Source organism: Quercus suber, unplaced genomic scaffold, assembly GCF_002906115.3.
Source record: "Quercus suber isolate HL8 unplaced genomic scaffold, Cork oak 2.0 scaffold_80, whole genome shotgun sequence".
In the NCBI taxonomy this organism is placed as follows: Eukaryota; Viridiplantae; Streptophyta; class Magnoliopsida; order Fagales; family Fagaceae; genus Quercus; species Quercus suber.
This window is the reverse complement of record NW_027069545.1, coordinates 58,524-80,231: the sequence shown is the minus strand read 5'-3', so window position 1 is coordinate 80,231 and position 21,708 is coordinate 58,524. Positions and strand designations below refer to the sequence as shown.

The following is a 21,708-nucleotide window of genomic DNA, read 5'->3' as shown; positions in this document are numbered from 1 at the left end:
TCTCAGTAGGAATGGGAGCAAACTCACCACTAACACCTCTCTCAGCTTGGGTACTCTCCTCGATAGGAATAAGCTCAGATAAAGGGACTAGAGCCTCGTCAGGAGCTCCCTGTGTAGTAGTAGTAGAAGCCACAGCCATAGCCTCAGCAATGGCATCTGCCCCGTCAAAGAATCCCTCCATAAGTGCATTAGCAATAGTAGAAGCCTCCTCACTCGTGGGGTGATAAATAGAGAGGGGTTTGGGATCAACCTAAAAGAAGAGTATTAAAGCAGAGAAGGGACAAACGAACATGAAAAAAATGAAGAGAGAGAAAGCACATGGCAATATGTGATAATGATAGAAAATGAAGATGCATGCAAAGGAAAGAAGTATACCTCAAACTCAGGCTCATCAAGCAATATAGGGTGAGTGCATAAGTGTCCTCTTTGTGCTTAGACTACCAAGGAAGAAAAAATATATATACGAAGTTAGCCGCAGGAAAGCCCTATAAATAATTAAAATAAAGAATGAATGAAATTTAGAGATAATATACTCTCCTCTTGGAAGTGGCAGATGGGGCTGCCATGGGTCCTACTGGAAGGAGGAGCATCCATGAATGGCCTTGGAGCGGAAGGCTTGGGCTTGCTTGCAGTAGAACGCCTGTTGGAACAGGTACAAGCAGAAGGAAAATGAAAGCTCTCAAGAACTATGTAGCTAATAAGGGGAAGGCCTCCTCCATACGAAACAAGATCAAAACAAGTCTCGGAGGAGTCATCACCTCTCTTAGCAGAATTGGGCTTGGTGGTCCGAGACATTGAGCCCTTCTTCGCAGGCACTGGAAGGTTCACCATCTTCACCCCTTTCTCCCAACTCGAAGGATATTCACCAGCATACAAATACCATCCTTTCTCCTTCTCCTGCCACTCAAATATAGTGGACCTTCTTTGCTTCCTAGCATACACCACCATGGACTTGGTGGGAAGTAACAACTGTGGGTTGGTAGAAAATAACAACATAAAGGCCCTCAGGAGGGATGAGAGAAAACCCATGGCAACCCAAAAATTTCTGGCTAAAAGAAGTCATCACAACTTGCCAATATCCATACATCTAAGTAGTGCAAAGGCCCTCTATCTGAGAACTCGGAATAGTGACTACTATGAAGCGCCTGCTCCAAAACTCAAAGGCACTAGGGTGCAAGAGAGGCCGAACAGAAGTAGCAGACTCCAAGATAGCATTGAAGTCATCGAGTATGTCCTGATCCAGCCTAAACTATTTCCTCACTCTATTAGCAGAATAAAGAACATAACGAATACCCTCATCAACTAGATAAGGCAATCACCTAGTATTGGTGGCAAGTATGTAATCCCCCTCTCATCAAAAGCAGTCAACGGGGTGGTGGTCCCACAGTGGCCATAAAGGGTCCTATGGCTGAATCAACACAAGTAAACCCATTGCCTAAATCTCTGTAAGTCCTCCAAGAAAAACCAACTCCCTTATCAAAGAACTCAATGGTAGGATGCCCAAACGGCTTCAACCCAACCCAGCGGTAAGCCAACAAAAAATCAAAATCAAAGCAGCCACAAAAATCAGTAATCACTCTCGGACAAGACTAGTACTTCTCCTTGATAAAACGGATGGACTTGCACTTAGCCAAATGCCTTGCACAATGCTCCCACAGCAGGTGCTGTAATATGGTACTATGGGCAAAAGTAGTAACTATATGGCAGGAACCTGCCTACCTCTCATCGCTCTATAAAATGTCTAGCTATATATACAAATGACCCAGAAACATAAAAGCCAATGGCAGACTCACCCCGGTAGAAATCTTTATGGCTAACCAAAAGTAAAGAAGCTTTACAACTTAATAAGGATGAGAGCCAAAGATAAACTTACAAAGCCAAAACGCAACGAAGGCCACGTGGCGGATGGCTATGGAAGCTTTGGAGAAAGCCCCAAACCAATGAGACAACTTCACGTTCCCACGTATCTCTTTCTTCAACTTGGCCTCCATGACCTCCTCCTCAACAGAAAGCTCGATATTTTTCGGGTCCATGTCATCGAGGATGGGTTGCAGCAGTTGGTTTGCCATATCCTTTAAGGTCACAGTGATCTCACCACAAGAAAGGAAGAAGGTATAGGTGGCGCTACACCATCAGCAAACCAAGTTGCAGAGGTTGAATAAATCCCGATAGTTAGACAAGCACTGGGAAGAGACGATGGCCTAACACACCGGCTTGCTATAATGCTGCCATGAAACCCATATCGGGCAACTCCGTGTCCACCCATTCTTTCCAACCCAAAGAAGTACTTGACCCAAATTCGAAGAGAATGGGCACAGGTAGTGAAGTTCCTTGGCAAATATCAAGGTCGGGAATGGTGGAAGCCAAAAGGGCCTAAGAAACCTTCGTGTCACGATGGCAAATAGAAAGCCACATGCGGCCCGGCAACAAAGGCAAATAATCACCAAGTACTACGAGGAATTAGATATGAGAGTCATACCATTGGTCAATGAGAGGAGGACACTCATTCCCTAAATCGCAACCCCCCTCCTCCTCCTCGGAGCGGTCTGATTTAGAGTGGAAAGCCTCTTCACCCACAATCTTGGCAAGCGAATCATCTTTGGCAACCTCTTTCCCCTTATGGCAGGAAGAACCAACACCTTTTACAAGCGACATAATGGATTGTTTGAACGGAGAAGATGGGTAATGAGGTTTTGGGGAAGATAAGATGGTGAAGGGAAAGGAAAAGAGGAGTTGTGAAAGAATGATGAGAAAGAAAAAAGTGCAAGGACTAAAGACAATAAAAGTGATGTGAAAGGAAGCAACAGGTCAGCCATCAAAAGAAGCATTGTATTAATGAAGCAAAGGCAGTGTTCTAGAATAACTGCTAAACTAGGAAATTCGAAGAGACAAGCCTATTCATGGCAGGAAAGGAAATAAGATGGGGTCCACTGTTTAAAAAACCCGCGAAAAAAATTATTACGTAAGTATTCGCATATGAATTGCAAGAGCAATTCATATGCTTAGATGGCTGAATGTTGATGCCCACTTTTAACAAAGGGCCCAATAGCAAAAGAAGCCCAACAATATGAAGAAAGTGAGAAGAGAAAATAGTAAAGCAAGTCTAGTAGGCTGAAATGGTAGAAATAATGGGCAGCGGGCCCATAAGAATAATAAGAGGTAAAGAGGAAGCAAATAGGACGGGGAAGCCCAAGAAATGAATTAGTAATTTTATTGGGTTAGCCTAAAAGCCAATAAGCCTAAAAAGTAATAAGAGGTAAAGATATAAAAATTGGGTCAAGAAAGCCCAAAAGATTTAGCAAAAAGCCTATTGGAATAAAAGAGGTAAAAAAGAAGTAAATGGGCCAAGGAAGCCCAAGGAATGAAATGGGCTGGCACGGCAGGAATGTTGGCCAATAAATGCCAAAAGAGGTAAAGATGTGGAAAGTGGACTGGCATGGCAGGAGCATCAACCCATAAGCCCATAGGTAATAAGAAATAAGAAAGAGGTAAGGATATAGCAAGAATAATGAAGTGGCATGACAGGATCCCTAGCCAAGCCCAGGGATATAGGAAAGAAAAGAACATGGGCTAGGCAAGATGGAGAAGACCTTCACCCAAGCAATACCCAATCCAAGGAAGGAGTGAAAGGCAGGGAACACAAGCCAAAAAGCCCATATGTTCTTCACGTCGCAAGAGTTAAAAACACCCACCAAAATGTACAGCAGAATTAGATAAATGCAGAGGCAACAGAAATGGCGTGAAAGCCAGAAAGGGATGGATTCAGACGGAAGTGGAGCCTATACAAAGGGCCTAGGTACCACCTACTTGTACCCAGCCAATACATTGGAGGTGGGCCATAAGTCAAAGGTATCAAAGGGTGTGGTCTGGCAGTAGGGAGAAAGAGGGGGTCTGTTTTGGGGTTCCTATTCAAACTTCTTTAGGAGAAATGTCCTGCTGGGATGGCATCTTACCCAAAAGAAGTAAGAATGAGCTGGGACCACTTGATGCATGCCATAAAGGTAGGTGAGGGAGAGGCTTAATCCTGATTCAGGTGAGAATAGTGAGAACAGAGGGAGGTAAGAAACAAGACAAGTCATTTTGTATGGGAATGAGGAGTGGTGCAACCAACACATTCAGTGCAATGGTAGTCGCTGGGCAACCGGCAGGCCAGTGGGCAGTCTTGGAAGGACACACACAAGGAGCCAAAAGCAGTTGAGTAAAAGGGGCAAATCCCTTCATGGCAAACAAAATAAAGGCCGGTAGTTGTGAACAGTAGAGGATCATCGAAAAAAGAGGTATCATCATCACGGAAATAAGTAGAGGTAGAACAAGGAAAAAGAAGAGAGAAAAGAAAAAAAACATAGCAAACCAGAAAAAAGCACTAGTGATAGGAATAAAGGCATGCATCAATAGACTACCCATTTCTTTCCTTCTTGACAAACCCTCTCTTTGAGGAATTAAGAGTTAAAATTTAAGCCATCTAAGTCATTTTTCCAAAGTGCGCAATCTCTATGGCAGATGCCTTCTTTGAGATTACTCGCATTGGGGATTGGTTCCTTCTTTGGACTTGCATTTGTTGAGAAGAATAGGCTCATTCCTCTAGCAAATGAGTTTTACTTTTGCGATTAATGAATGATTAGCTTGTTACCTTATTATTGAATTGTTTATTGCAGTATTGTTCCCCGTGGTTATGTTATTCTACCAGGACCCCGTTGGTTTTCTTTTTATTTAAGTGTTAGTATTTCTTCTCAGATGTTATAGTTATTCTGCCATATTGTTCCTGTTGTAATATCTGTAACAGTTATTTCTATTATGGGCACGCCACATACTTAATACTCTAGCCGAGGCGCGTCTGTATTAGGATGGCCCAACTTGTGCACAAACTGGTCTAAGGTGTGTTTCACTTAGGCCAGCCTCAGCTCTCCTACTCCAGGATCACGAGCTATGGTACAGCAGAAGAATGTCAAAGCTCAACAACACAAAAGGCCCACCACAGAAAGCCATTAGCAACCATATCATGAACAAAGTGAAAATCAATTTCCACATGCTTTGTGCGAGCATGGAAAATAGGTTTTGAAGATAGATAGGTAGCTCCAATGTTGCCACACCACAGAATAGGAGACTCTGACACAAGAGTACCAAATTCAAATAAAAGAACTCATAGCTATTTGACCTCTGCAACAGCATTAGCAAGGGTTTTGTACTCACCTTCTGTACTGGAGCGACCACAGTGACTCGGTTCTTACAAACTAATGAAATGAGATTATCACCTTGAAAAACGTAGAAATCTCCAGTAGATCAATGATCATCACGATCGACATCTAGCCCAATCTGCATCATAAAAGGCTTGAAGAGAATGGAATATAGAGCATCTGAGTTGCAAACCAAAGCGTAGTGTTTTTTTGAGATAACACAAAAGACGCTTGACATAGTGCCAGTGAATAGATGTGGGGCAATGCATGTATTGAGAGAGCATGTTAACGGTGAAATTAATATCAAGGTGAGCAAGAGAGAGGTACTCCAAGGTGCCAACAGTGCTTTTATAAATGGTGACATCATCAAGAGGATCACCCTTAAAGGCAAAGAGACTAGTTGATTGTGCCATAAGGGAGCTTACTGGCTTAGCCTCCAAAATCTTGGACTTTTGAAGAAGAGCAAGAATATAGTGTTTTTGAGACAAGAAAATGCCCGTAAAATAGGCACAACCTCAACGCCAAAAAAGAAATTGAGATTCCCCAATTCATTAATAGCAAAATGCAAATGCAAATTCCAAAGAAGATCATCAGTAGCAGAGGGTTTGGAGCTGGTTATATCATCCACATAAATGAGAAAGAATATGGTGAATGCAGTACCATGATAAATGAACGGAGAAGAATCTGACCTTGAGCCTTTGAAACCAAAATTAAGCAAATGACCAGAAAGTCGTGAGAACCAGACATTAGGAGCCTATTTTAGCAATATAGGGCCTTCTGCAATTTGCAAACATGCTTGGAAAATTGGGGATGAGTAAAACTCGGGGGCTGAGTCATATAAACAGCTTTAGAGAGATAACCGTGCAAGAATGCATTTTGAACATCAATTTGTCGTATAACCTAACCCTTAGAAACCGCAATACATAAAACTATACGTACCGTAGTGGGTTTAACAATTGGGCTAAAATTCTTACCAAAATCAACTCCAGGTAATTAATGAAAGCCCTTGGCCACTAGCCGTAATACCTTTTGCAGCTGATAACATTGCGAGCAACATGTGGAGGAACCAGAGTCCATATGGAATTTTTAAGAAGAGCATCAAATCCTAGGTTCATAGCATTTCGTATTATAGTTTATGAAGCACAAGTGCATTTCCAAATTCAGATGCGGTTGCAGGACTCAGCAATTTTTGAAAAATTTAGGTGTGGGTGTGGGTGTGGGTGCGGGTGCAACAGGATGCCGCGATTAAAAAATTATTAAAAATATTTTTATTTATAATTTTTATATATTTTTACTATTAAAATATTCTTAAAAAACACATTACTATGCTTTGATTCACAAAACAAAGAAAGAAAAAGGCAATAAACACAAAACAAAAAAGAAGACACAAAAGAAGCAACAAATATTTAGAATAAAATTAAGGACAGATTTAGAATGTTTGGGCCTCATTCAAAGCCGATTTTGGCTATTCTAGCATGATTCAAGGCCAATTTCGGCTTGTTTCAGCCATTTTGGTCCGTTTCAGTCGCCAGCCAATACGACTCGATTCGGTCAATACGGCTTGATTCTGGCCGAATTTTCCCGGTTTGGCTCGAATCGAAGCCAAGTTAGCGACGCCACACCCTGCGTTGGGCCACATTGGACTCCGGTGCGGCACCCTCCTAGCTGCATCTGTGCTTCATAGATTATAGTTATCACCTATCACAACAACCTAAACTCTTAGAATGTGTGAGTTAGCTCTTATCCATAACAAAGTACAACACCAATTAAAAAAATATCTTCAATAGAAAAACTTCTCTGGGGTCGCAATGTTGTAAAAAATTTACTAAAAAAGAATAATTACAATTGAATACTTATAAAACCTTTGCACATTTAGACTCTCTATTGTAAGTTCAAACTCTGCAAACGCATTTGTTTGTCTTTTTACCACAGTAGTCTTAGAACTTCTGTACTCCTTATATAGTGATTTCTTCTATAAATTTCTCGTCCACATGAACCAAAATCTCTAGCACTACAGGGAACCTCCTTGAAGATTTGTTGCAGCAAATTCAATATAAAAGATCTCTATGGTTTAAAGAAAGGTTTAGAACTCGAGGCGTTATCAAGAACACACTTTGTTTTCCTTGTTTTTGCTATAGGTAAAAGGTTGATTTTTCTTTATTTAGGCTTAGGAAGAAGATTTTAAAAATCTTAAGTTTTTAGCTTTGGTAAGGCTGCACTTGGTCCCCCTAAAATTTGTGCAGAAAGAGTTTTACATTGGTGCAAACAATAGTATTAGAACTAAAAATTTAAAACTTTTACCGTTTTCACTCAAGTGAGTTATGAGTGGACTCTCAGGGACATCGTTGCTATATCAACTTCAATTGACTATATCTAGCTCTTTTCAAATTGAAATTGGGTCAAAGAATCATCACTCAAAAATTTATTTGTTGGTCTAGTAAATATTAACAAAAGGGCAACAACTTCTCATCTTTAAACAAATAGAAATCTATAAAACCCATTTTTAACATGTTTTGGCACTAAAATTTTCCAACACCTTATAGTGCATTTACCATTTTACTCTATTATGGTAGCTGAAGGACTTATTACATTTTTTTTTTCTAAATTATAAAATTATCATTTTATGCCAAAATAGTAACCTATATTGCAATAAAGGAGTTTATAAAGAGTTTTTTTAGTTTATTATTATTATTATTATTATTATTATATTTTTGTCTTTTAGTGAGAGTTTATAAAGAATTGGATTACAATAGCCTAGGACTCTTTGACACACACACACTTAATGGGAGAGGAGGAGATAGGGTTCGAATTATAGATATTAGACATCACAAATGATGCTATTAGTATTGAGTTATCACTTAAACCCAACCCTTCAATTGTTATAGTACTTTGAAGTATTTAATATAGCAAGAGAATCAATGTTACTATATAAAAATATCAACTCCTTAAAGCTAGATTGAATTATCAAAAATTCATTAATGATTTTAACAAGCTATATAAATGGAAAATGTTTCTCTCCAAACTAATTTAGAAAGAAATCATTTGAACTCCTACTTTATCTTTTTCTTTGTTGTAAATTTTGAAAATCTAACCATTAGATTGCATGTTTTTATGGTATTTTTTATGCTTGCAAAATTTCAAAAAAATAAAAAATAAGAAGTTATGTCATCAATGGCATATTTAAATTTCAAGTTTTTGTGGTAAAAAATTATACATAAAAAATAAATTTATTTATCGAATAGTAAATAATACCCTATTTAAACGAAATTTGACATGCTTGTTAAAAAAATAAAAAACATGAAATCTAATAGTTAAAATTTCAAAATTCACATTTAATAAAAAAAAAATATAAGAGGAATTTGAAAGATTTCTCCTTGTCCTATATAAATCATTGAATAATTTTCATATACAATGTCGGTGCATTATTTGTATTATTATTATTATTATTACTCTATTAGGGAAATGCTAACGGATGTTCTTAGGGAAATAGTTAACAATCTATTTAAAGAAAGCTTTTATGGGAAAAAAAAAAAAAACAATTAGTATTTTGATAACTTTTTTCATTTCCCATAAAAATAATATCAAAACTTTCTTAAAATAGATTGTTAATCATTACTCTAAGGGCACTTGTTAGCATGACCAAAAAAAAGGGGGGGAAATGTCAACCATAAGAACATGCAATCTAATGATAAAACAATATGCTAATGAGTGCCTTTAGAGTATTGGTTAACAGTCAATTTTAGGAAAGTTTCAAAATTACTTTTATAGGAAATGAAAAAAGTTGTCAAAACATTAATAGTTTTTTTTTTTCCTTTTTCCATAAAAACTTTTTCTAAATGGATTATTAATCAATGCCCTAAAGGCATTCGTTAGTATTTACTCTTTTTTTCCCCTTATGAATTGGACCTGCATTGGTTGCTCCACATTATTGGTAAAGGGAACATTTATTAAATTTAGGGTTTTTTTTTTTTTTTTTTTTTTTTTTTTTGAGAATCTTAAATTTAGGGACTTGAGTCAAAACTTTTTGGGACCTGCATTGGTTGTTCCACATTATTGGTAAAAGGAACGTTTTCTTACATTATTAGTTTTTTTGAAACATTTTTTTTTATATAAAATAAAGGTCGGAGATTTGAATTTTAAATATATCTCTTAAGGAAAACCAGTTAAATTATAAGTTTTTGCACTTTTCTTTTTTATTTTATAATTTATTGTAATACGCTGAGATTCTTTATAACCGGAGACAATTTTGGAAAACTCGTTTTGCTTGGGCTCCATTTTTAATTCTGTAATCCCTCGGGCTTGGAAAAGGAAAAACGAAATACTAGCCCAGTAGCCCTTATAAGTTATAACTTAGCTAACTTTATATTTTCAGAGGTAGAGAAGTCTAATATTTCTTCTTCATTGTCTATATATTATATTATTGGTATGATAGGACTAAATTTCGATATGGGTATAGCCTTCTGTCTTTACATTTTTATATGAATCGTATTAGTAAAATAAACAAATTGTTTAAGAATGATGTTGGGATAGTACACATATTACTATAAAAATATTAAAAACTTATTTGTCATTAATTACTAAATGTATTTCAAGTATTCATTATGTCGATATAAAGACACTGTTTCGAATTTAGGATTATCTGCTCTAATATTATGATAAATTATTAGTTGTCCAAAAAGTTTAAATTGTTAAAAAAACAGTAAATTTATTCATTTAATCATAATTCTAACAACATTCATTGTAAGTCTTTTATAGTAAAGTTAGTACTAGTTTGAGCATTTTTCATTTTTCAATTGACAATTATCCTGCACAAAATCAGACATGCTCTCATTTATTTATTTATTTATAATGGGGTCAATTGTATAAGAAGTTGAAAACTGTACTCAAACTGTTTCATTTTTTATTTTATTATACAGAACAATGGATAATACAGTGGAGGAGAGGCTTCTTGGATCAGAAGCAGAAGTGCCAACTGATCTTAAAAGAAGGATTTGGGTTGAATCAAAGCTCATCTGGAGGATAGCATCTCCATCCATATTGTCTAGAGTGACTGCATTTGGAATGATAGTGGTTACACAAGTGTTTCTTGGACATGTTTCTGAACTGGACCTTGCTGCATATGCACTTGTGCAGAGTGTTCTTTTACGATTCGTAAATGGGATACTGGTAAGCTAGTTAGCTGTTGATTTTGTTTTACCTTTACGTAAGAGCTACCATTGAGTGTAGATATAATCAATTTGTAGATATAATCAATTTGTATAGTCATATACAATAAAAACAAAATTCTTTTTTTCTATTATTAAAATTTTTTATTTTCTTTTTTGAAGTTGGGCATGTCAAGTGCGACTGAGACTTTATGTGGGCAAGCATTTGGAGCAGGACAGTATCATATGATGGGTATTTACTTGCAACGTTCATGGATCGTTAATGTTGTTACAGCAACAATCATGGTACCATTCTTCATCTTCACAACTCCCTTATTTAGGCTACTAGGTGAGACAGAAGCAATATCAGTAGCATCCGAAGAAATCTCCTTATGGTTCATTCCTATATTCTATTCCTTTGTTTTTGCCTTTACCATCCAAATGTACTTACAAGCACAACTCAAAAACTCGATTATTGGATGGCTATCTTCTTTCTCGTTTATACTTCATATCCTTTTATCTTGGATATTCGTGATCATACTTGACTTGGGGGTTGCTGGTGCCATGGGCGCGTTCAACATAGCTTGTTGGTTATCAATCGTAGGAGAGTTTGTGTACATTTTCGGAGGTTGGTGTCCAAATACATGGAAAGGATTCTCTACTGCTGCCTTCATCGATCTATGGCCTGTAGTAAAGCTGTCAATTTCCTCTGGCGTGATGCTTTGGTAATTACAAGTTGTTTTTCACATTAGAGCATTAGCATTGATCATGATATATTGCCAAATTGCTATTTTTATTACCATAAACATAAAAAAATAAATAAAATAAAATAAAAGAATCATTGATGTTAGGTGTATTATAAAGCGGTGTGTTAAAATAGATAAAATGAGTTTTTGAGATGCTAAAAGCTAAAAATTTTAGCTCCATCAATGCTAATGCTCTTATAGAGTTAAATTTATTTCACTATCTACCCTTTTTTTATTACTCCCTTGCTAAGGTACATGACATTCTCTAGCAAAAAAAACAAAAATTGCTCCTAAAGGAATACATTAATTTACAGTAACTTGTAAGGATACAAGTCCAACTGGTTTTAGGCACACCATATTTTACATGTCTCACACTTGTATTATTTGTATTGAACACATACTTCATACTTGCACTACACTCTTATGTCTACCTATACAAAGACAGTTCTTTGTATACTTTTACACATCGAATACAATATAATTGATTTACAATTCTAACATGGTATCAGAGCAATCGCTCTAACATCAAAGCTGTTCGACGTCACTTCTAGTTGTTAGACGTTTCTGGTGCTTCTGTTGCTATCAAAAGCTGCTCACTACTACCAAGATCATTGTCTATTCCAAAACCATCATCTTCCAACATCCAATCACATCTTCAATCGTATTGTTGGAACAATCTCAAGCCAATCAACTCAACATTGCGAGAATGAAACCAATCAATCCAACATGAGCTGCCAAAAGCACTGGCTAAAGGCTTATAAGCATACTAAACTTGAGCCTCACTCTTGTCTTTCCTGCTTCCTTAGGAACGGCGAAACTTAGAAGGTCTATTGTTATTATGATCCAGTTACTCATTGTTGACATGTCTTCTAACAACATTGACTTTTTACTAAGGTATTTAAATTTTGTCCCTCCTTTTCACTTTTTTCTTTTTATACCTTTTTCCATACGAGTCCTCTTATTTCTCTAGCTGTGTTTTTATTCGACCCTTCGAGTGCTACACTGCTAAACTACTCTTGCTACATTGCACAAGCTGAGGTGACCACTAACCTTCTATGATATACTATAATGAATGAGGAACTTGATGCATTAGCTAAAGACCATACTTGGGATTATATTATCTACCTCTTAACAAGTCAATGGTTAGTTATAAGTTGGTTTTCAAGATCAATACTTGATCCAATGTGTCTATTGAGAGATACAATGCTTGTCTGGTTGCCAAAGGTTTCACACCAGGGTATGGCATTGACTATAATAAACCTTTGCTCTGGTTGCTTGTCCATTATTCTTTTGCACACTATTGGTTGTTGTAGCCTCTCGATATTGGCTCCTCTTCAAGAATGATGTCAAAGATGTCTTTCTTGATGGGGGGATTTGAGTGAAGAAATCTATATGCAACCTCCATTTAGTCTCTTTCATCCTCAGACAAGGATGGTTAACTCTTTTGTGCACTTTGTAGTCTTAAGTAAGCTCATCGTGCTTGGTTTGCTAAGTTCAGCTCCATGGTTTCTCGTTTGAGTTATTTTACTAGTTCTTATGACTTTGCTATATTCCTTTTGCTATATTCCTTCATTGCACTGATAAAGGCACCATTTGTTTTCTTCATTATGTTGATGATATGATAATTATCAGTGGTGACCTCAACAATAATGATCTCGAACTTAATGCGCAACTTTCCATTGGAGAACCACTGCCTAATTTCACCCTTTATCAGCAATTGGTTTGTAGTCTATTATATCTCAATCACTCGTCCAAGCATCTTCTATGTTGTACACCAAGTGAGCTAGTTCTTGTCTACTCCACAATTGAATCACTATGTTGTAGTCTTGTGCATTCTTTGATATTTTAAAGGCACTCTTTTCCATGGTCTACACTTCTTTGTCCAATCTCCTTTCTCTCTACAAGTCAACTTTAATGTTGATTGGACAAGGGACTCCACAAATTGACAATCCATCACTGGTTATTACTTTCTCCTTGGCTTCTCTCTGTTCTCATTGGCAAAGTAAGGAACATTATGTTGTGGCCCATTCTAGTATCAAGGAAGAATATCATGCCTTAACTAATATCACATATGAACTCCTTTGGTTATGTTGCTTACTCAAGGATTTAGGTGTCACTACTTCTTTTACCAATTCTATCTACTGTGACAACTTAAATGCCATTTAAATTGCTTGTAATGATGTCTTCCACGAACATACTACGCACATAAAAATTGATTCTCATTTTGTCTGGCATCACCCCTTCAAGGTTCTCTCTGAATGGTCTCTACTTCCTCTCAAGATCAGCTTGTTGACATCTTTACCAAGTCACATCTTATAGAACATTTTTGTGATCTATTGTTTCCAAACTAAAGCTATTCTCTCATCATCCTTTACTTTGAGAGGGACTGTTGATGTATAAGCCTCAGTTTTAGGCCCATTATAACCTACTTGTCTTTTACTTATATTACTTGTACTATACACATACTTATACAAAATGAGTATATTTTCTCCACTTCATTTGGGGGTTTTCTGGATTTTACATCACTTTTTTAACAATTATTAATGTCATGACCAAGACCTAATCATATCTAGAACTGAAACTCTTATCCGCGATCAAATTGGCTTGCATTTCACTTAAGCGATATCCAATGCATCAATCATCTTTAAACAATAAAACAAGGCATAACAATCAGGAAACGCAATAACAATGGGATCATATACAATGTTGTCCCATACTCAAAAGTTAATCTAAAATTCTTGCCTTCCAAGTATATAAAATACTCAAATAATGGTTAATGATTAAATATTACATCTGTTTTAATAGTTTAAAATTTTAAAATAAATATAGTTTATCATATCATAGTAGGTGATTCTCAGATCAAACCTCCACATCTCTACTCTATCCCATTTAAAATTTGAAAATTTCATGTATTGGGCCTCAATTATTGAGGGCTTTTGGGAACCAACAGATTATGAGGTTGCTGTGCAAACAAACACACGGTTGTGGTTCAGGCAGTAATATATATCTAATGCCTTTCAATGATTTTTATTTTATCTTCAACAGCTTAGAGCTTTGGTACAATGCTATCTTGGTTTTGTTGGCTGGATATATGACAAATGCAACTGTAAGCATATCAGCTTTCTCAATCTGGTAAGATTTATCTCATTTTCCACATTGATCTTGTTTTTCTATTCAATTTACTTGAAAAATAGAATTCAACTTTTAACTCCTTTTTGTAGCCTTAATATCGTTGCATGGGAGTTTATGATGTGTCTTGGATTCTTAGGTGCTGCTTGGTAAGGCTTTCATGATTTCATCTCTCTCTCTCAATTGTGAAGCTGCCACTTTTTGTCTCCAAACTCAATCCTCTTGTTATGTAACTTGTACAGTGTGCGCGTATCAAATGAGATTGGCAAAGGAAATGCTAAAGCTGCAAAATTTTCCATTAAAGTTATTCTTTGTACTTCAATAACTATTGGAGTGATTTTTTGGGCCTTGTTTTTAGCTTTTGGGAATAAAATTTCTTACTGGTTTACAAGTGATGAAGAGGTTGCTGAAGCTGTGTCAAGTCTCTCTACTCTACTTGCTTTCTCAGTCTTACTAAATAGTGTTCAACCAGTACTTACAGGTGAGTGTTTCGTCTTCTGATTAGCTGAGAGCAATAGTATTTTCTATTGTTTCATCATATTGAACTTTTAGCAAGCATATATACATATATACATTGATATATGTAAACATGTTTTCAACGTTTACTCACCTTTAGGTTCTTGTCATCAGGCGTGGCCGTAGGTGCAGGTTTACAAGGCATTGTTGCAATTGTTAACATTTGCTGCTATTATGTGGTTGGCGTGCCAATTGGAATTCTGCTTGCTTATGTGGCTGATCTTGAAGTGCAGGTAAGAAGTGATTAGTGCACCTAGAGAATGTTAAATCATCACATAACGTAAATTAATTTTCCTCAACTTATTTAGTAATTTTCATATATCAAAAAGCACAATATATTTTTACAAATATCAATTAATTGTGTCAATGGTAGATATATTGTAAATTATAATTGTATATGCTTGCTTAATGGAAAAAAGGAAATTGATCCTAGAGATAAAAACTTATTCCAAACTTATTATCATTTTGATTTCTGTCTTTTTGAAACACCATTATGCTTTGTTTATTATGCATTTGGAATTTTGGGCTTGACCCCTTAAAACAATCACATTTTTAAAGAACTTGAGAGTATATTTAGCTGCTTTTTGCATTTCAACCTTTGTCACGAAACCGTCCATGACACACCTAAGGATAGGAATGGCCATACCCATTAGGTAATGAATATCCAACCTGATTCAAATATTCTCGGTAATACCTAATTCTTAATGGGTAGAAAGGTAATTGGGTAGGATTTGGATATTACCCAAAATTTTTTAGTAGGGTTTGGATATTACCCGTTTACCCATTATTACCTATTTAACTAATTAAATATAACTCAAACCCAACTTAACCAAATTATTATGGGTAAACCCCAACCAACCCAATTACCCAGTAATCAAAATTACCAAATTACCCCTAAAATCTAAAATTACCAAAATATTCCCTAAACCAAAAAATGACCAAAAGACCCCCCCGAAACCTAAAAAATTACCCAAATATCCTCGAAGCCTAAAAATTACCAAAATACCTCTGAAACTTAAATATGACCAAAATACTTCTGAAAACTAAAAATTACCAAAATACCTCCTAAACCTAATAAAATAACCGAAATACTCCTGAAACTTAAAAAATGACCAAAATACCACCGAAACCTAAAAATAACCAAAATACCCCCTAAACCTAAAAAATTACCAAAATACCCCTAAAACCTATAAAATAATTTAAATACCCCTAAAACCTAAAAAAAATGACCGAAATACCCCCTGAAACCTATAAAATGACCAAAATACCCCTGAAAACTATAAAATGACAAAAAATGCCCCTAAAACCTATATTAAAATACACTTGAAACCTAAAAAATGACCGAAATAGCCTGAAACCTAAAAAATGACCAAAAGACCCTCAAAGCTTAAGAAAACAGACGAAATACCCCCAAAACCTAAAAAATGACCAAAATACCCCGAAATCTTAAAATTACTACATTACCCCCGAAACCTTAAAATTACCAAAAATACCTTTGAAACCTAGAAAATTACCAAAATAGCCCCAAAATCCCAAAAAAAAAAAAAAATTACCAAAATACCTCTAAAACCTAAAAATGACAAAAAATGCCCCCTAACCTAAAAAAAATTACCAAAGTACTCTTAAAATCTAAAAAATGACCAAAATAACTCCAAAACCTAAAAAAATTACCAAAATTCACTCAAAACCTACAAAATGACTAAAATATTCTTAGAACCTTTAATTTGATGAAAATACCCTCGAAACATCCAAAATACCCCAAACCTCTATTTTGGTAATTTAAGAGGTTTCAATTGTATTTTATCATCTTACATGTTTAGGGGTATTTTGGTCACTTTAAAGGTTTCAATAATATTTTGATCGTTTTACAAGTTTAGGGCTATTTTGGTCGTTTTATAGATTTCGGGGTATTTTGCTAATTTTAGAGGTTTAGGGTTATTTTTGGCCATTTTAAAGGTTTTGGGCGTATTTTGGTCATTTTAAATGTTTTGGAGTATTTTGGTCATTTTATAGGTTTGAGGATATTTCGGTTATTTTTTAGGTTTAGGGTGTATTTTTATCATCATCTAGGTTTCAGGGGTATTTCGATCATTTTTTAGGTTTCAACGGGTATATCGGTCATTCTTTTGGTTTAGGGGGTATTTTGGTCATTTTCAAGTTTCAAGGGTATGTCGGTCAATTTTCAGGTTTCGGAGGTATTTCAGTCAGTTTCTAGGTTTCGAAGATATTTCAGTCATTTTTTAGGTTCAGGGAGTATTTTGGTAATCTTAAAGTTTCGGGGGTACTTTTGGAAATTTTTTAAGTTTTGTCGGTAGTTTGGTCATTTTTTAGGCTTCTGGGGTATTTCGGTAGTTTCGATATTCATGGGTAAACAAACCGAGTAATAATTGGGTATGAGTACTAATTGGGTAAGGTAAACTGGTATGCGTGGATAAATTAATTGGATTGGGTATACCCTACCCATGGGCCGGTGGCAAAGTAAGCTCAAACTCATTTACCCGCCCAAACCCACCCAATTATTAGTTTGGTTAAATGGGCATCAACTCAATTAGACTCAGTGATTATTGGGTTTTAACTAAAAACCCATTGAGGCCTATTTAACCCAAAAACAATATACCCAAATTCAACCCAGCCTTTCCCATTAAAAAATAAAAATAAATAAAATAAATAAAAAGCCCTCAGACGTTTCAGTGTTTCATGGTTTTCATTTTCCTTCATTTTCTCGGCCTCCGAACACTTCTCTCTCTCTCTCTTGAAACAAATAAAAAAAAAATAGAACCAAGCAATCGAAAATTTCATATAAACTAATACCGATTTCTTGCGCTAAATTTCACACATGAAAAAAAGGTTAACCAAAAAAACAAAAATGCAAAATTTCCTACATTTCCTCATCAAACAAACAGATCAAACAGAGAGAGAGAGAGAGAGAGAGAGAGAGAGAGATTATGTTTTCCACCGCCGAGGACTTTGTGGACGGGCTTTTCTCTGCCAAAGAGCTCGCAAACCTTGGCTTTGGCAGAGCCAAAGGTATTGAACTTGTTGTCGGATTCTGATTCAAACAACGACGACGACAAGTCTTGGTGATCGGGGATCTTTTCAATGATCTTGTCCATCAGTGACTTCGGCTGGTGCACATGGTCTGCCATGGATCTCCGCCACACCAAAGAGATAGCTCTCTCTCTCTCTCTCTCTCTCTCTCTCTCTCTCTCTCTCTCTTTTCTTTTTCTTCATTGTCCTAGATCTTTTCTATTTGTTTCAAGGACAGTTGCTTTCAAAATTCTAGGAAAGTTTTGAGCTTGAAATGACATTTCTTTGTATTTGTTGCACTGTTTGGTTGCCAAGAAAGTGAGAGAAAATAAAAAAGAAAAGAAAATATTTTTTTATTTGGATTTTTAATATAATTGCTGATGTGGACGTGCTTATGTGGAATTTTTTTAATCCCAAGAATGGAGACTAAAGAGAGTGGAAAAGGGAATCCAAGAAAGTATTGGGGTTTTCACTTTAATAGCATTTTGGTAATTTTGATAATTGGGTAATTGAGTGAGTTGGGGTTTACCCATAATAATTAGGTTGGGTTAGATTTGGGTTAGAAGCAATTAATTAAATGGGTTTTAATGGGTAAATAGGTTTTATATACCCAACCCATCTATGCTCAGCCATTTGACACCCCTACATGGCCATCCCTACCTAAGATGACAAATTTACATTTTGCTAACAAACTTTCAATTGCAATTTACCCTTTTTTGAGTTTACCTTATCATAATTTAGTTTAATTAACCTTTTCAATTATTAAAATTTTCCTCCTAACGTTTAGATTAAAATGAAGTGGTTAAGGGTTTTTGGACTAAATCCTAATGATGTCACATTTTTAACAGAATTTAATAAATACTATGATCTAAAACTGAGATATAATTTTCTTTTTTCTTTTTTTCGGAAATTAGAGAACAAAATAATATACTTTGTTTTTTCTACTTTCTGTTTTCCTATGCTTAAAGTTCACTTTTCTTTGTTTAATTTACAGGGTCTATGGATTGGGTTGTTATGTGGAGTGCTGATGCAGACAACTGTTCTTTCCTTCATTATATGGAGAACAAATTGGGACGACGAGGTAAGTTAAACTGTGAAAGTATTAAATTTAGTTATACTAATGACTTGAAGTCAACAGTAGTTTCCAATTATCATTGTTGTATGAATTCTCACAGTGACTGTTCAATGCATATCTGGTGTTAATTTAAGGTCTATTATATATATGCTGTAACACATGATCAACAACTTATTTTTGCCTTCTTTTCTATAGGTTAAAAAGGCATCTGAACGTCTGAATCGGTGGTATTTGGATTCGCCTGAGGAAACTAATTAGAGTAAAGCGTCGAATGACCATTTTTAAGGCATTTTAGAGCATTCACCTCAGTCTTACTAATTTAATATTTCGGCAAAAATTTATTTAAACTCAATCAAAATAAGCGTGCATCAACCTCACTAAATTAACTGAAGTTTTTATAAAGGATAGTCTCATCTCTGCATGTAGTGAGCCTTTATTCTCACTACATTAAATTTCAATGTTAATAAAGTATAAAGATTGATGTATGTGTATGAAAATAAGAAATAGCTAAACTAGCAAAAGTAGAGTTTTTTGAATTAGTTTAGCTAAATATTCGAGGAGACTTATGTGAATGCTCTTGTCTTGTAATTTGATTTTGTTTTGACAAGGATATCTATTTGTTTTGCCTTAATGAAAAGTACTTTTTAATAACGGTAGTGAGTTAATCAAGGAGTAACAACTAACAAGAATTGAACTACTTAATTAATTGCATTAATGCCTGACACTCAAAAAAAAAATTATTGTACAAAATTTGATTAAATATCATAAGCCAAATAAAAAGGCTGTGATAACAACAGATTTGTATTCTATTAATTTAGCTTGGTTGAGATCTTTTCATCTAGCTGTTGTCTCTTTATTATTGTGCTGTAGTGCTACTTCTCTTCTTAAAAGGGTTCATATATATGGAGTGGGAGGGGAGAGGAGAAAAGATAAAAGACACGCAAAGCAACAGTGGGTGCGGGGCTAGCCACTGTAAAGGAAGCAGTGCTTTTTTGTGAGTGAAGAAGCAGTAGTAGTATAGATAGTGTTAATGAAGTATACGTGTATGTTTTAACACCTTCTACTTGGAGTTAGGCTACAAAAAAAAGGACGCCACTAGTACTGATAATCAACTTCTCCACTAATCAATAATAAAATCAAAATGAATCCTAAAGCATATATATATATATATATATATAAATGAATTAACAAGTTAAATAACAAGTAGATATATTGTGTCTACTGTCTACTAAAATGAATAGGAGCATTAATCTTCTTAATTAATATATACAATATTACATAGACACATGCTTATTTAAGAATATATACAATTAATATTCATAAATAAATAAAAAATATATATATATATATACACAAAATAAAATACATGTTGAACATTTATACCTAAATTATAACTACCAATACTTGTTCTTTAATTATTTTCAACTCTTGAAAAAATCTTGTAAGGGTATGATAGAGTATGCTATTTATTGTTCCATTTTAGTATTAAAAAATAAATAAAAGCTTATTATCCTATTAATATACTTTGTATCATCGCCCCATTTTCCCCTCTAGAATTTTTTAGAATTCTTTTGTAAAAATTGAGACACCTAAAAATGCCTCTTCAAAATCAATCAGATTCCAAGAGTTAACCAAAAACTAATTTGTTTCAAAATAAATTCTGAGATGAAACCCAGATTCAAATTCACAATCAACCATGGCAAACTGAATTCAAATTTATAGTCAACTAAGGTCAAAACGCATCAATTTTTGTGAAGAACACTTGTAAATAACAAACTCGATCAATTTATGGCTAAACCTTAAAGTTGAGCAAATTTGACCGAATTTTAACTAAAAATCCAATTGTTTGATTGAAGCAAAGAGCACGGAAAATATTTCAATCAATAGTTTATGGACTAAAATTAGACCACAAAAATGTAAGATATCGTGAAATCAAAGGATGATTGTAGGAAATGTTTTCCTAGAGAGCCAGACGCAGCTTTAAGTTGAGCCTTTGTTATTCTAGGCTAGTTTTGGTTGTTCCTTAATTCACTTGCTTTCCCTATTTTGATGCACTGACTTTGCACATTGATTTGGAGGCCTTGCTTGACTCCAGCTTTATTGTTCTTGCTATTCACGTAAAGATCTCGCAGCGTAATTTCCATAGGATCTAGTCTCGCATCAATTGGAGCACCGTGCTTAAAGTTATTAGCCACTAAAGTAGGTTGGTCCATACTATTTGTCATGTTTTTGTCAATTTTCCTGATTTGATTCTCTCAATCCGAAGATCTTTGTTGAGCCATTTTGTCAGTTTTCCCAATTTGATTTCTGGGTCAATCCGAAGATCCTTTTGTCAAGCCGTTTGTTCCTTGATGTTGAGGAATACTTCTAGTTCAGAAAAGTACATGTTTTTTGTGTCCAATGCTCCTGAGCAAAGTAAGTGCCAAAACTGAATTTTATGGGTTTTCATGATTTTGGCTTATATTTCCATTAAATCTTTTTGGACTTTCCAACCTCCATTTTGATCAAACAAGGTGTCTTTGGAAAGATTTTGAGGTCTATTTTATGAATATCCTTGCTTTTTGTCTCCAATTTTCAAATTGAGGAAGCTTGATTCTTTAGAAAATGAGGTGAAAAACAAAGTTTAATTGGAAAATTATTTTTTGTTTTTTTTTAATAAATTCATTTTAAAGAGGTTTAAAGTCTGTGTCGTGTATCCAAGAGTTAGGTCTTTTTTAATATACACCACTATAAGTTTTTTAAAAAAACTTTCTCCCCCTCCCCATGTGTGTGTTAAAAATACTTAATATTCTAAAAAAAATAAAAAAAAAAAAAAAATGCTCATCAAATTGAAAATAATCACAAGACGTTTCCAACGATTTCTTATTTGGGCCAATATGTGATCATTTGATTATAAT

The 21,708-nt window shown here is 35.1% G+C and overlaps 1 protein-coding gene across 3 annotated transcripts in view; it reads left to right on the top strand.

Moving 5' to 3' along the window:
* LOC112016057 (protein DETOXIFICATION 24) overlaps positions 1-19,418 on the top strand; it is a 35,412-nt gene extending 15,994 nt beyond the window's left edge. For 2 of the 3 annotated variants that reach the window (XM_024048551.2, XM_065773769.1), the window contains exons 3-10: positions 10,091-10,340; positions 10,502-11,043; positions 14,110-14,196; positions 14,286-14,342; positions 14,436-14,674; positions 14,824-14,942; positions 18,731-18,817; positions 19,007-19,418. In XM_024048551.2, the coding sequence (XP_023904319.1) occupies positions 10,095-10,340; positions 10,502-11,043; positions 14,110-14,196; positions 14,286-14,342; positions 14,436-14,674; positions 14,824-14,942; positions 18,731-18,817; positions 19,007-19,069 (1,440 nt within the window). In that variant the 5' untranslated portion in view covers positions 10,091-10,094 and the 3' untranslated portion in view covers positions 19,070-19,418. Of the gene's footprint in view, positions 1-4,695; positions 4,717-10,090; positions 10,341-10,501; positions 11,044-14,109; positions 14,197-14,285; positions 14,343-14,435; positions 14,675-14,823; positions 14,943-18,730; positions 18,818-19,006 lie in introns of those variants that run through there. The other variant, XM_065773770.1, reaches the window with a different exon arrangement.
* Positions 19,419-21,708: the final 2,290 nt, after the last annotated feature.